This window comes from Ixodes scapularis, unplaced genomic scaffold (assembly GCF_016920785.2).
Source record: "Ixodes scapularis isolate PalLabHiFi unplaced genomic scaffold, ASM1692078v2 PGA_scaffold2__306_contigs__length_199485367, whole genome shotgun sequence".
In the NCBI taxonomy this organism is placed as follows: Eukaryota; Metazoa; Arthropoda; class Arachnida; order Ixodida; family Ixodidae; genus Ixodes; species Ixodes scapularis.
Window position 1 is genome coordinate 160,334,216 of NW_024609857.1, and position 15,112 is coordinate 160,349,327.

At 49.3% G+C, this 15,112-nt stretch overlaps 1 protein-coding gene across 4 annotated transcripts in view; it reads right to left on the reverse strand.

Annotated features, from left to right (window-relative positions):
• LOC8039538 (membrane-associated guanylate kinase, WW and PDZ domain-containing protein 1) overlaps nucleotides 1-15,112 on the reverse strand; it is a 71,124-nt gene that overhangs the window by 13,559 nt on the left and 42,453 nt on the right. For all 4 annotated transcript variants that reach the window (XM_040498442.2, XM_040222468.3, XM_042292088.1 and 1 more), the window contains 7 exons: nucleotides 13,062-13,356; nucleotides 11,808-12,096; nucleotides 6,263-6,454; nucleotides 5,060-5,252; nucleotides 4,356-4,484; nucleotides 1,973-2,140; nucleotides 1,835-1,869 (listed from right to left, as the gene is read on the reverse strand). In XM_040498442.2, coding sequence (XP_040354376.1) covers nucleotides 1,835-1,869; nucleotides 1,973-2,140; nucleotides 4,356-4,484; nucleotides 5,060-5,252; nucleotides 6,263-6,454; nucleotides 11,808-12,096; nucleotides 13,062-13,356 — 1,301 coding nt within the window. The remainder of the gene's footprint in view (nucleotides 1-1,834; nucleotides 1,870-1,972; nucleotides 2,141-4,355; nucleotides 4,485-5,059; nucleotides 5,253-6,262; nucleotides 6,455-11,807; nucleotides 12,097-13,061; nucleotides 13,357-15,112) is intronic.

A 15,112-nucleotide genomic window follows, 5' to 3' on the forward strand; every position in this document is an offset into this window, starting at 1 on the left:
TTCCCCGACAGCCGTCCAGGGCGGGCAAGCCGAGAGCCTCGACAGCAGAAGAAAGGGTGGGGTGCCAGCGATCTGTTGCCGGGACGTGGGCCCCCGACGCACAAGAGCTCTGAGGAAAGATGGAGTGAGAGAAAGGAAACCACGGAGAGAGGCCAGCTCAAAAGAGGGATGGGAGAGAGACAACGTTTGAGCAGAGAGAAAAAATCAGATGGGGAGAAGAGGCAAAAGAAGAAGTAGTCCTCGCATGAATTTCTCTGTACGTCTCCTGAATAGATAGTTGATAGTCAGTGCCTCGTCCTGTGTGTTCTCTCCTCCTTGTCCGTGTGTTACTTGTTAGGGGAGAAGGAGTGGGGTGGGGCAGTGTCTGAGCATTCTTGGTCCTATTTTAAGCACATCTTAAAGGGGCCCTGCAATGACTTTTTGACTGGTTTTTTAATTTGCACTGAACCCGAGCGTACTGAACGTAGTAACTTAATCCAACTTTTCTTTTCTCAAATTTCGCTTTATTTTAAAAGTTATAGGCAAATTAGAATTACAAAAACAAGCAAAAAATAACCTCCTTCATGACGTCGTAGGTCCTGCCTTGAGTGGCCTTGAACTAGAGGAGGAGTAGTGAGCTCATCGAGCGCTCACGGCTGCCGCACTCCGTGTCGACGGCTCGAGAGGGCGCCACTAAAGCACGTGTTGGATAGGCTGTATGAAGCGGGCGGCCAGGGCAGCTCGTATCGCATTTGCAGCGCGACTAAACACTAATTCGGCATAACATTTCATTGGCCACAAACGACAGCAAACACGGGGTAAAGATCAGTTCAGAACGGGAGCCACTTTGCGCTGAGCACCGCCAAATGGCCAAATCGCCAACAGGGCCCGCGCCGAAGGCCTTCGGAACGCTCGGAACCGGTCGGATTCTTGAGCCGGTATACGACCACAGCGCCGCCGCGTACATCCGGGACCTTTCTACGCTCCTCGTTTGTCGCAGCCTCATCCCACTAGCCTTTTCTAGTATGCGCCGTTTTCTTCCGCCGCTTGGTGGCGGGTATGTCGACGGGTCATTTCTCATTTCCGTACTTTCTAAACTGCATTTGTTTCTTTTCTGATCTAAAATAGTGAACAAAAACTACTTTCATACATAATTGAGACGGTTCGCGACACTTTTATTTTGTATCTCGACTAAAAAAAAGCTCTTAGCGGCTTTGACCAGTGACAAGCCCAGGACCAAAGATGTCACATTTTGCGCGCTTTCGGTACCGCGGGTCGCCCTCGTCGGTGGAGAAGGTTTCCGCGTCGTCCGGTTAAAATATGACGCACTGATATTTAGTTACCCTCTCCATGCCCGCTGGCTTGCCCCAACCCCAAGAGACGTGGAAACCGCAAAAAAGGTAGACGCTTAAATACGATTGCAGGGCCCCTTTAAGCTAGGTTCTAGGAGAACTGACATCAAAAAGTCTTCAGCTGCATTACATCATGTCTGCACCAGTAAAGCACGTAAAAATGCTGACAGTGACTACTACATTCTTACAGAGCATGCCTCACTCCATGTTCCTTCTATAACTTTATTTTGCCTAAATTTCGGCGTGCGAAAGAAGACTCGCGCATTACAAGCAAACAGGAAAGCCCAAGATTGATAGGTTTGCTCGCTCGTGCCAGCTGTTGACCACAAAAGAACTCGAGTGTGAACTGCTCTCCAACGACATACTTTCACGAGCTCACTGGGAAGCTAGCACAGCAAACATGCACGTCGGTGTAGACGCCGGAAGAACATGTGCAACTCACGCCCACCCTAAGTTTGGCTCAATGTTCCAAACACAGTTCCACAAAAGCTGGCAAAACTTACCCTTTGTGATACTGAGGCATTGCTAGATGTGTCATCTGCAAAAACAAAGGTCAAGCGTAAGACGAGGAGAGATACAAATGTCTTGGTAGTACGCGAGGCCGTAAGCTCTGGGGGCACACTTCACTGCCAGGCGCCTACCTAGCGGGGGCCCGATGGTGAGGACCACGGAGAGGCCGGACACCTTGATGAGGTTCACAATCTCCCCGTGGTGCATGTCCAGGATGCTGATCCCGTTCACCGCCAGGATGCGGTCCCCCACGTGCAGCTGGCCACAGCGCTCGGCGGGGCTGTTCTCAATGATGCGCCCTGCACCCCGAGAGAGACAGGCGTGAGAACGCTCAAAACAAAACTGTGCAGACGATCACGCGACGTGATGCGAATGAACAGTATTGGCTGGTGCAACGTTTCTATGATGTTGCGTCGCACAGTCATCTGACATTTCTTTCTTTTTTCTTCGTTGCGCAGTGATTGCTGAACTCTGTGTAGGCGTGTAGCACACACCTTGAAGGCAGTCATGCTGCTTGGCAGCTACGACGACTGAAGAGCCTCGTGGCAAGCCGCCGGCAAAGACACCAGGTCTCGCGTAAACCACAACTGATTGCGCAGAACAGACAGGACCAAACACGTTTTCGTGGACTCGCTGCACAAATCGCTCAGTTGCAACAGCGAGTCCACTCTTCGCTTTCGACGTCAAATGTGTTCCATCCCAACACCCAGGGTGAGCCCGTCGATGCCTGCACGTCGGCAACGTCCTCTCTCACAAGCGCATTTACGCCGTCGAACAGCCGCTGCTTGCTCCGACGTACGCTTCTTGCACGCAAAGGCTCAGACCGTCAAGGGAACGAGCAACCAGAGGCGAGAAAGAACATGTGGCGAGGAGAGTGACCGCATGACCCCCGGCGCAACCGCGATTGGCCGAACGTGTTGCGCCTCGACCGCTACTGTTATCGGTGAAAGGGCGAGGGTACCACCATTTGTACCGCTGCTGCGCTCACCCTCTCCCGGTGCCAAAGCCACCTGCAATAAACGCGCGCATGCTCCGCTGGTTTTCTCAAACGCGACGCTCGCCCGGCACAACGAGCCCAAAAAGGCAGACGCCGTAAAAGCCCTACTAACATTTCATTCGCTGCACAGCTCCGTACACATCCGAGTCTCCATGGTTCGAACCTGATTGAAGCTGCCGATCTAACCCGGGGGGGTTCTCCAAATTTTTGACCTCGAGGAACCCCTCTAGGTCTAGGCAGTGACGTGATGAAACAGTGCAGAGGCCGACAGACCTCGTGAACAATAATGTGCCCATCAAGGAGTCTTGGTTCATAGTTACGCATCAGTGAGTGGCTGCAGGGACGGCCAAGAAAATTTGGCCGCTGAGGGAACATGTGAGGGTGCTCTGAAGAACCCCTAGGTTCCCAAGAACCCAGTCTGAGAACCTATAGTCTAACCAATATATAAATAGTCACCATATTTATGCGATGTTCTCCTTCGGTTAAATTTGTCGCGCGGACGTTCGGGCAATGGGAAGTCGGTTTTGCCTTTGCACTGGAGCCTTTGCTCTGGGGGTCCCTTTGGTCGACGCATTAAGACTGCTAAATCAGGGGCTTTAATGTGTATCCCATAGCAGTACAGCTAAAACTGAATTTCGTGAAACCCAACTTCATGAAATTCCCGATTTAACAAACAAATTCTAATTCTCCCACAGACGCCCGTAGGGCTCAATTCTTTTATGAACTCGAAGTTATGAAATAAACTTAACCATCAACCTGATTTACCTAATGTCCAGGAAAAAAAAAAAAAAAAAAAAAGTCTAAAAAGAGGCAATTTGAAATGCTTTTTTTTTTGTTTTTTTTTTACATGTTTTCTTAATTTTACAAAAAGAAAAAAAAGATAACACTGTAATAACATGAATTTTAGTAGGTACAGTGTCCATTTATATCAAAACCAGTTGAAGGGAGAATTGAACTCAATGTCTGCTCTACAGCCTTGCCAAGCAGCAGCGCGTTAGCCACAGTCGGCAGCTCGGATATCAGTTATGACTTTGGCGCCTCGGAGAACGACCCTCCCGGGCCGACAGATTTGCCCCAGCGCAGTTCGACAGATTTTATGAAATTGTCGTGGTTTCAGGTTATACCTGACGTCGTAAGCAAAGAGCTGCAAGAAGTGGCCTTTTAGACAGAGTCCCGGAAGCCTTTGTTACCACGCCATGACCTTAATGACACCTGCCATTACGGCGGTTCTACTGGATCCACTGATGTGAAATTCAATATCAAATTTTGATAGCTGGCCCTGAGGATCTCTAGTGTTAACTATGCTAACTATTAGCACACAAAATTTTCTTGCATGATTTCTGCTTTAAAGAGAAAACAGAACCCTGGTGCTGCGAGATGTCTCAGTGCTAGCGGGTGTGGATGATGAATAACAATTCCAGTGCTAACAGTTTTGGAGATATTCTCTCATATTAGTGTGCAAACTGTTTTTGCAGGATTTGACCCCCCCCGTGACAATGAGGAAGAGGTGTGCGTACCTATCGTGGAGCCTGCCTTGCCCACCGAGGAGATGATGACGAAGCCGAAGCCCTCGTTCTCGTGCCGCATGACGGTCACGTTGTACGGGTACGTCACCTCGCAGTTGTTGGTCCGGTGTGGAGAGTCCACTGCAGGGAGGGACACAACACTCCACACCATTTCCTCTTTCCACCGTGTCTAAATGGAAGTCTGTCTTTTAACGTGGAACCTGTTTATGGCCTGGACTTGAGAAGTTTCGGTGTTAAGTTACATTACGTGACCTATCACCTTTCCCACTAAATTTAGTAAGAAGGTCAAACAACAAACGCCGTTCGAATTGATGCATAAACATGCGCCAATTCAATCGGTGCATAATATGCGTAAAGCCCGGTGGTCGTTTGAAGGACAACATTGAATAGGATGTCGCGTAGCACATATTTCACGCCGCACCGTCTTTACTCGTAAAGGGTCAAGGAGACGTAACTGTGCCTAGCAAGCTCGTGCTAATTCTTGAAGTTGCGACATACCACAGCGAGGCATTCGTCCGTTCGGTAACTACGGACACCTGGCACACCCCAGTGGTGGACTAGTTTTGACCACCCGGGGATCTTTCGATGTGCAACCAAAATCTCGGTTACATGCTTCTTCACAATAAGCCTCCTTCGGAATGCGGGCACCTCGACCGCAGTTCCAACCCGCCGGTGGAGAGGGGCCGAGCACTCACCCAAGGAGCGTGCCTTCCTGCGCAGCCCGAGGGAGACGCACCCGTTGAGGGCGGCACTGCCCATGAGCTGCACCACGTGGTGGTGGGAGGCATGGAGCACATTCTGGCTGTCCACAAACACGATTTCGTCGCCGGTCTGCAGGCGGCCGTCCAAGTCCGCCGCCCCGCCGGGTACAATATGGCCGATGGACACCTGAAGAGAACCCCACATCCTCAGTACCGCCAGAGAAGCCACGCTTCTGAGCAACCGCGCTTCGGCTGCCTCGGCGCTCGAGATCGTTGTTGCCGGTTCTCCGAAGCTTCGTCCGAAATTGCAGGAAATACTCTTCCCTTCCCCTAAATGTTAAAACGGCAGGCGACAGAGCAAGACGATGTCGCCCGAGCAGCCTCGGGCCAAAACCAAAGGTCGGGAAGTCCTATTTTAGATGTGCAGTTGCCGACCGAGTTTTCGAACGCCAAGTTTTTGGACACGTCCAATTATTCGGACATTTTCGCCGAACCGTCACTCACCCCGTAGAGTTAATGTATAACATTGACCAAAATTTCGGATGCCATAAAACTTACTGCTCCATATTTCGGACATAATTTGTGCAATTTCCTCAGTTTACAGCCACAAAACAGCCACCGTGATAGCGCCACGAGCTTAGTCGCCGCCATTTTGGTCATTTTGATTTTGCCCTGTAGCCTCGATACCACGTCCTATGAAACAAACAAGCTGGGCTGAGGCTCTAGTCGGGTTTTCCAGTTGCGCTATAGCCAACATGGCCACCATCTGCCCATTCTTATGGCTTTTCCAGTTGTCCTTGTGGTCCATGTTTTTCGAGTGCGACCGCGAGAAGGGAGGCCGTCTGCCGTTCTCGTGGTCTTTGAGCGCAAAGGTTTTTTGCCCATAGGCTTAGTACTGAAGTGAGCTTGGTGGACTAAACGTTGTCTACAAATAGTTCCAAATGGCGCCAACTTCAACTTGGCTGTTTCTGCCAACAAGAGCTGACAAAGTGCAGCACCGTGATCAAACAGACTAACAAACAAGTGAAAAATGAACAATATAAAGCGGAAGTTGCACGAGAGCTTAAGATTGACATCAAGAAAGTGGAAAGTGGCCAATATGCAGCGAAATATGCGTGGAAATTTGATATTTTGGGGGCTGAAATCGATTTCTCAGACCTAAAAGGAAACAAAGCCCGAGCATTTCTCCGGACTCACCTGAGAGCCCTCCTCGGTGCCTCCGACGATGCGAAAGCCAAAGCCGCTCTCCTGCCGATGCAGCGTCACCGTCAAGTCCACCGCGTCGCTGTGGCTGCTGTCGCAGCCTGTCGAGTTCTGCCGCAGCGCGGCCGACGTCACGGGCTGCTCGTGCTCAAACGAGGTGGAGTGCTTCCTGCCCGAGATGCCGTCCTGAACGAGAAGGGTTGTTTCTTGTCAAGCGGCAGTAAATTATAATTGAAAGAGTCTTCTGACAGAAATGGCGCAGGAAAGCAGGTCGTCTGCTTCTTGCGCAGGGGTTGTGGTGAAATCAGAACGACGCCGAGTTCTGATCGGCTTTGATTAGAAGGATAGAGGGTAGACCTCAATACTAGATGCATTAAGGTTCAACCACCATTTTTATTTCTTTTTCAATCAGTCAATAAGAGCACGGCATTCTGACATCTTTGCAACCCCTGTGCAACAAGTAGACAAACTTGCGCTTCGCGTAGGTTCCGTTTACAAGCAGTCTACTGAGAAATTTAAAGGTTATCCTTTGATACACCTAGGTAAAAGTTCATTGAATCTATATCCGTAGTGTTACATAATAAGAACACAACAGAATTTCTGAAAAGCTATGTCCCGTAAGGAGCGTGTGGTGGTACTGTTGCGCCAACTCATAACGAAGTCGGTCATGATGACCTAGCGGCTATAGCAAAGCGAATTCGATTTCTCATTCCCCTTATCATTTCTTAAATGTATTTGTGTCCGTTTTTAGCGAAGAAAATTGAGCAGCTCTCGCGGATAGAGCGAAAAAAAATTAGAGATAGTTTTAAAAAATATTCTAATTCAGAAAGCCACCCAGAACGGGAATGCTGCAAAGGCCAGCAGCGGCGGCCTCTGCATCGCCATCTGCTCCCCGCTCCTTATTTGGCAAGCGGCTTTTCTACATCAAACGCGGAGAAGCCGTCCTGGCATGCTGATTTGCAATCTAATGGCGGACGCCCAATGGGCAGATTGGCACAAATGTGCCTGCCTGCATTGGGTGGCCAGCATGGTGAGGTAGCTGAGGAGAAGACGTTTGCGGACGGTAAAAGCTTTTGACTCCTTGCCGGCTGCAAGGAGTCAAAATCTAGGCCGTTTACACCGACGAAACATGACCTTGAGTGCAAACTTATTACTGTGCACGTTTCTTTGTTTGCTTCGTATTCCCTGTCGCCATCCCTGCTCGGCATGGTCACTCTGCGCGAAAGTCTAACTTCACTCAAGCACTGATTCGGCAAATCATCGCCACTCGACAATAGCAAGTCCAGGCACCACTGGCACCTCAATGGGGAAGAAAAAGGCAATCTCCTTAAAACAAAAGCATGCCATACTCAACAAACTGCGCATAAACTGCATCCTCCCCTCCGCGGAGGCCGTCACAGCTATCATCACGGTCCATACGTAGCTCGCAGGATCTTCCCTCGATCGGAGCTTCTTCTCGCAGTCGGCGAGAAGCAGCTTTGATCTAACAGAGAGCACGCAAAGGGAAGCCTCGACTGCTTTCTGCAGGCACAATAAATGCACCAAAATGTTTTTTTTTTTTTTTTTTGTGTTACTTTTATGAAAGTCAGATATAAAGAAGATGCGGATATAGTAAAGTGATTTACGATTCCCACTGACTTCGTTATGAGAGGTCTTGACAGTAGTGACAGCTGCAGCTTTACAAGGGCACTCCAGCCCTAGTTGTTAGGGATAGGGAAAGCACAAGCATCTGCACTCCCAAAGTTGCCAGGAGACAAAAGAAAGCAGTGGAGAGTGATTGCACATAGGACGAAACAAGGTGGGCCACATCCAGTTCGAATGGGAATAAAGAAGCGCAGTAATATTAACCCTCATTTGTCAACACTTCCCTGCGCAACCACAGAATTTTTTTACTAAATTAGAAACTGACTCTTCCAACGTCACTGAAATCCGAGGCACCCCAATTATTAGGGCTGTGCGAATATTCGAAATTTCAAATAGTAGTTCCGAATAACACACTATTCGATATTCGCTTCGAGAAAAACTGCACTATTCGCGTTTTTCGAAGTGTTGATTGCGGCGGGTTAGCCCCATTGAGTGCGCTTCTTACCAAGCACCGGTGCGCTGCGGAGAAGCAATACCCGCAGAAGCGAGCTCCGCAAGTGTTGCTTCTCTGCAGCAGACCGGTGCTTGGTAAGAAGTGCACTCAACGGGGTAACCCGCCGCGATAAACGCTTGGAAAAGTATGAATATCGTAATTGCATGCTTGGAAGTAAAGCATACATTCAAGGCGGGATGGTGCGCCTGTGCCGACTGTATTTGAAAATAAATGAAAACTTTGTGAATGTGTATATCTACATTGCAGTAAAAGTTTTAAAATTAAACTGTTATGCAAGAGAATACTATGCTAGGCAGAGATGCCCTTACAACCTGTGTTCATCATGCACGATTCATTCTTTTTTAACTCGAGATTAAAGAAAGAATATTTTATAAAGCAAGATTTGTAAATTAACTCCATTGGGTATAGTTGGCCATCTTTACAGGATTCGTTTTATGTCAAATCCGTCGTTTACTTGCCACCCCAAGACACCAGACCTTCTGAGGTCACAGTTCATAAATATAGATAGATTAATCTTAGCTTATAAATGAACACGTGGAACAATCTTCACAAGTTTAGCTGGGTTTTCGTCTAAGCATTATGCAATGGTAGTAAAAAGCGTGAAAAAACTATTCGATATTCGAATTGAAAATATTCGGCCAAAACCACTACTCGCTTCGAACTCAAAATCCGCTATTTGCACAAGACTACCAATTCTGCAAATGCTGCTGCAGCTCGTTACCTGAAGCAAGGCCATGTTGGACAGTACCAACAGGCAGAAAACTTGACAAAAGTTTTCGACGCCAACTAGCTCATTGCTGGGGTAAAACCACGGTGTAAGATAAGGTGAGGACACGCAGTACTCTGAACGCTGCAACGCAATTGACCAGAAGTCTTATGGTACTTTATCTGGTCAATGGCGTCCTGACCGGCCAGATGGCACAGCTGAGGAAAAAAGAAGCGAGCCAAAACAAAAAATCGTTCAGCCTTTCCACTCTCGTGAAGAAGGAAGACCAGCGGAGCTGTACTCGATACACTGTGTGCTTCTTCGTCGTCGTCGTCTGTTTTTCACACCGTTTCCTACGATGAATCCCCACCAATGGGCCCAACTATCCATTCTTCTATTATAGCTGGAAAGGTTGCCGCCATGTACGAGCGATGGCGGAAACCATACTGGTTGTGTGCTTGCCGCCGTTGCTTATAGATGGCAGTAGTTGTCCAGGTAGGTTTGTGTCGACATACCGGACACAATCCTGGGGAACCTAGCCCTTAAAGGCTCCGCTGTAAAAGAGTGCCTCGTTGCCAGGAAACCTGGGCGTGTGTGCTTTCTGCTCGATACGTCAGCTACGACCCCGACGGACGCTAGCTCAAACACCGCACCACAGATCTCTCCGCTTCACTGCATTCATAAAGCTGTTCTCGCTGCCACTGAGGCCTGAAACTAGGGTCAAGGATGAAGCTGTGTTTAAGCAACACGCGCAGCGCAAGTGCCAAAAGGCTGTGGCATGCGACGGGCTACCACCAGCCACCTAACGTAAGAGCCATCTGGTGGCGTTGCCTGCAATCGAGACGAGGACTTAAGGGGGGACGCGGGCTTTGAAAACCGGAAAATCGCGAAAAAGTCGATTTTTAGAAAACCTTATTTTTCGGTTGTATATCTCATAAACTACCTTCTCTGTAATTATCAGCACCAAATACAATGGGGAAATATTTAAAAACAATTATTTACGAGGCCTGAATAGCATCCAAGTGACGGTCAAACGTCAAAATCAACCCCAACTTCGCGCGCTCGCCATTTTCAAAGCGTTGGACCGACGGCCGCCATCTTAGTCTTGTTTTGAACGTGAATTCTTTCTCTTTTTTTTGCCAGCTCCCAAAATGGCGTCGGCCGCGTGGTTACGGCACTGTCGCCGTTCTTCCATGTCGCAATCGCAAGAACGCGATTGGACAGAGCGCGCGCTCGAGGAGCGTGCGGGGGAGCGCGCGACTGCTATTGGCTGGGACGCGATTTCTCCGCGCGCGGAGCGCTCTCCTCCTCCGTTTCTCCTGCTGTTGCCGCTCGCGTCGTCTGCTTTTGGTAGTGGTCTGCTTGCACGCGCTCTTTTAGTCAGTTCCACTTCGTTTTTCGCCATCTTTACGATCGTTTTCCGAACTTTCTTTGAGTAGTTTCGTGTAGCGTGCCCGTCTGTTTCGTGGTCGCACACGATGCGGGGTTCGAAGTACAAGACGGTGCGCGCGTTTGGCGCGCGGAAGCGGTCCATGAAGTTAGTGCGGATGGCGAACTAGGAAGTTTCTGCACGGCGTGCCGTCAATGATGATCGCGTCAACACCTCCAGTGATGGATTTTCTGTGCCATCGGCTGTCGTCGAGGAAGAACGCATCGCCCCGCTCACGCCTGGAGTGCCGAGCATGCCGACCGTTGTGGTTCCTCCCGAGATCGCGGGTCCCAGCGCCCGTCTTCCGCCTGCCGCGACAAGTAGGAGCGCGTCTTCTAGCACCCATCTGCGGACGCATTTCCTGACACGTGAGGAGATCGAAGCAGAAGCTAGACATTGTGATATTGCTCAAGCCGAACTTGGAGCTATGCCAGCAAATTGCACTGCATGAAGCGGTGTTTAGGTTCAACGCCGGCTGCTACAAGGCAACTGCAGAAATATCGGTTGCAGTGGGACTTCAGCCGACCCATCTAGCCCTCCAACGAGCTGCCGGGAAAGATGCCCTACGTCTGCACAAGGCCAGCAAACGACATCAAGAGAATTTGGAAAGGCGGAACAAGAAGAAAGTGCACAAGAACACTTCTGACTATTCTGCAGGGTCATTCTAAAGCTGAAAATCTGGGTGCAACTTTCAAGTGCTGTTTTCTCAGAATGGATTTTTTCACTGTCGTGGCTGCTTGTCCCAGCGATATCTCAGGAACTGATGAATGGATTTTTGTGCTGTCTTTTTTATTCTGTTCTCTAATAACTTTGTGAGGGCATAACAGAGCCCTTTTTTTAGAAAACTGCGCTAAAAATTTATAATAAAAAAATTAAATTTGGTGAATGTGGGTTTTATGACTACACAAAAATTCAAAGTTGCGTTAAAATTTTTCAACAAAGAAATTTAATAAAAGGGCTCTGTTATGCCCTGAGGAATGTATCCAGGGGTAATCATAACAAATTTTACGCCGCTACTACCTTTTTCAAATTCTCCAGACCTGGGATAAGGAATGCATATGGACGATTTTGATAAATATTTGTAACTTGAGAAATAATATGCACAGCTCCATGAAACTTTGCAGTTACTCTTATGTCTGTGCTATAAACACACCCTGTAAATTTCGTTCAGATATCTCTAGAAATAAGAAAGTTCATATTTATTCCCCACCTCCTCCCTTAACCTGGCAGCTGCGACGCGTGCGGTGTCCGCACCCACAGATATTTTACACCGTGAGCACAACGCAAGTGGCCTCCAGAAGCCCACCTGAGGGAACGAGGGCGAGATGCCGTCCAGGGTGGGGGATCCGTACAGGCCGTAGAAGCCTCCACTGCCTGTGCTGATGTGGCTGTTGTTCAGCTGCTGGGACACCGGGGACAGCGGGGACCGGACCGGCGCGGCACGCTGGGACGGCCCGCGGGAGTAGCCATAGTCCGGCGAGCCGTAGTTCCAGCTCCGGCCGAGAAGCAGACTGTCCGCCGTCGATGCCGACCAGTCCTTCTGGGACACGGCCGGCGGGGTCGGCCTCTCGTCCGACGGTGGGTTCATGGGAGACCTGCCATCATTTCGAAAATGAGACGACGGCAGGAATGAGTCTTTGACTGGTGCGTCTACCTCCCTACCCTGCCCATGCATCGAAAGTGGCCCCAAAGCGGATGCGAGGGTCGTTGTGGCGTTCCACTTCGCCTTCTGTCCACTTTCGACACCGCACTCCCTCAAGATCACAGCAAGCAACGGCGCAACACTTTTACGTCGTCGTCGAGTGGAAATTGAGGGACTGCTTTGGGGATGCTGCAAGCACGGCAGTCAGAGGTGTGCTCAAAGACACCATGGTCAGACCTAACAGGCACACAAATCGTTTCGAGAACGATGTTAAGGCACCCCTTTTAAAATCATGGGTACCAAACTTTTAGAAAAATAGACAATGACTTCGCTCTGGCTGTTGCGATGTAATGCAATGGCATTTGAGATCATTTGCACTTCTCTGAACGTCCGTCAAGCTCGGTGCTTTCGGTATACCTCGGCACAGTGCCGTTTTCTCGCCAATTTTTTTTTCTAAATAAACCGGCGTATAGTCTTACATTTATTCGATTTCCTTGCTAAACCTAGCGGGGAAGCATTTACCTGGCGGTTTATACTTCCATTAAATTTTCCAGCTAAATTTAGAGGGGGAAAGACTTTTGGCTAAACTTACCTATTGAGCCACGACAGACAGGCACACAGGATTTCACAGTTTAATAACCCTAGAAACGCTATCAATTTCTAAAAAAAGCCTCGCCACAGATGACAAAGACAGCACTCGCACCAATTTTGAGGTCACTATGCAAGAAGTATGCCTGGTTGAGGACTGGTGGTGATTTCTACCAACCGTCATCACTCAGCCCCCTGCTGCCTGAAATTCATAAACTGTGTGGCATAAAATATGCACGCACAATTTTTGACTCCTGTGATCTTTGAACAAAACTTTCCCAGTTGTTTAAACGCAGCCCAAGAATCAGCGTCCAGCATCACGACACTCACGTTGGATTGCTAATGGCCGCCTTGTGTCCATATAAGGAAGATGTTCCATAGTCTGCCCTGGATGAAGAATACCACCTCGGTGAAGACTGTTGCTGCTGTTGCTGCTGTTGCTGCTGCTGCTGCTGTTGTTGCTGCTGTTGTTGCTGCTGCTGTTGAAGTTGCTGTTGCTGCTGTAACTGAAGCTGCTGTTGCTGTTGCTGCAGCTGACCGAGGCTCACTGGCCTTGCCTCTCGGAAGCTCTGGCTAGCCCAGTCCTGCGGCCGAGTGGGCTCGAAGTACCACGCACCATACTGACCTGCAAAAAAAGGAAAAAAAGAAGGCTTTTTAAGACTCCCCATAAGGGCTTTCTGATGTAGCTTATAAGTGAACACTTGACCAAAACTGGCTTTGACAAAGCTTAAAACAAGCACTCATCTAATACTAATAACTTCCCTCAACATTATTAAAAAAAAAAAAAATTTAGGAATGGCCAGTTGTTTACAATACGACAACACAGGTGGTCAGGTTTGGAGCAAGCTTCAAATTAAACAGGCTTTTGTTAACTCTCAAAGGGACATTGGACTGCCCCTCAAAACACCATTTCCAAAAAAAAAAAAAAAAAAAAAAAACTTTTCCAGAAAAAAACAAAAAACGTTTCAGCAAAATATTTTCTATTTATGTTCTGCGACTCATCTGACCAATTCTGAAGCATTCCTCTTTTCTGGGGTCGAAGAAGCAATCTCAGAATCCACTGATGGGAGCGGAATTTGACTTTTCTTTAACAGGTTTCGTATAACAGGCAAAACATACGCCTCGCAAGTGGGCTCAATTTCGTCTTCTGCGCATGAAAAAGGAAGTAGCGGTGACGTCGGAACGCCGAGCCCTGATTGGCTGATCGCGACCCACTATCTGAGCGTCGTCTGCTCCTTTGCAACGTCGTCCGCTCGCAACATCGCCTGCGTCTGTCTTACCTTTCCTGCGACTTTCGGAAGCGCAGGTCTTTACGAGCGAGCTCGACTTGAACAGTGCACGGCGCGCCTGACTCCCGGGGGTTGGCGGCACTTCTTGTATGAGCCACTCTGGCAACTCCGGAGGCCGCTGGAACAGCCTCACGGCTCACTCACCCCGCGGCTTCCCTTCGCAGTTTTTCACGCGATTCACGGTCGCACATCGTTTGATCGAGTGTCGAGATCATGCTGGAGCGCGAACTATGTTTATTTTGTATTGACACGCTTGATCGGGGCAGTTTAGGTTTTCAGTGCTCATTTATGGCCATTCTTCACTCAGAAGCAACCAAGTGCGCTGGTGGATGCAAGTTTGACCCGTCGGAGTGGGTGATGCTCCAGTAGAGTCTGCAGTGGCGCGGGATGTGACGGCAAACGAAGAGGCTTCCGCAGTCCAAAGTCTGGACAGGTGGGGATGCCTTCCGGAGTTGGAGGTCAGGCTTGCAACGTACGGCGCAAAAGTGTGCAAACGGTCCCTACCCGTGACGTCCAACGCGATCGCCGAGCAAGCGCGGAAGATGCAGTTGATCATTTGCGAAGTGCAAGATTTCGTTAGACGCCGCCGCCGACGTGCTTCGAGAACGTGGCAGTGATAATGACGGGACTGACATCACCAGTGCGGACGAGTCATAGTCTAGTCGCGGATGGAGTGAGAACGACAGGGAGCTGCTCCAGCTGTCCCGCCTCCAGCGTGAACTTCCTAGTTTCGATAACGCCTGGGCATCTCATGCACCTCGCGCGTGCATCTGCGGCCAAAGCACGCCAGAAGGCATAGATCGCGTGTTGGAGGCTCGGCATCCGAAACAGATACTTTGCCGTTCTCACGTGCTCGCAATAAAACGCGCATCTAAAGTTGTTTTTGTTTTTTCTTGATGTGCATTCTGGGGGGGGGGGGCGGTCGACTTACAATCGAGTCGACTTACAATCGTGTAAATACTGTAGGTTTCGTTTACAATTGGTTTAAAAAACATTGTTGCAAAATGAAGCTAGTTGAGATAAAGCCTCTCCAACGCCCCCCTGCCCTCACCACCCCGATTTACACTCAATAGCTTATTTAGCCTGTAGATA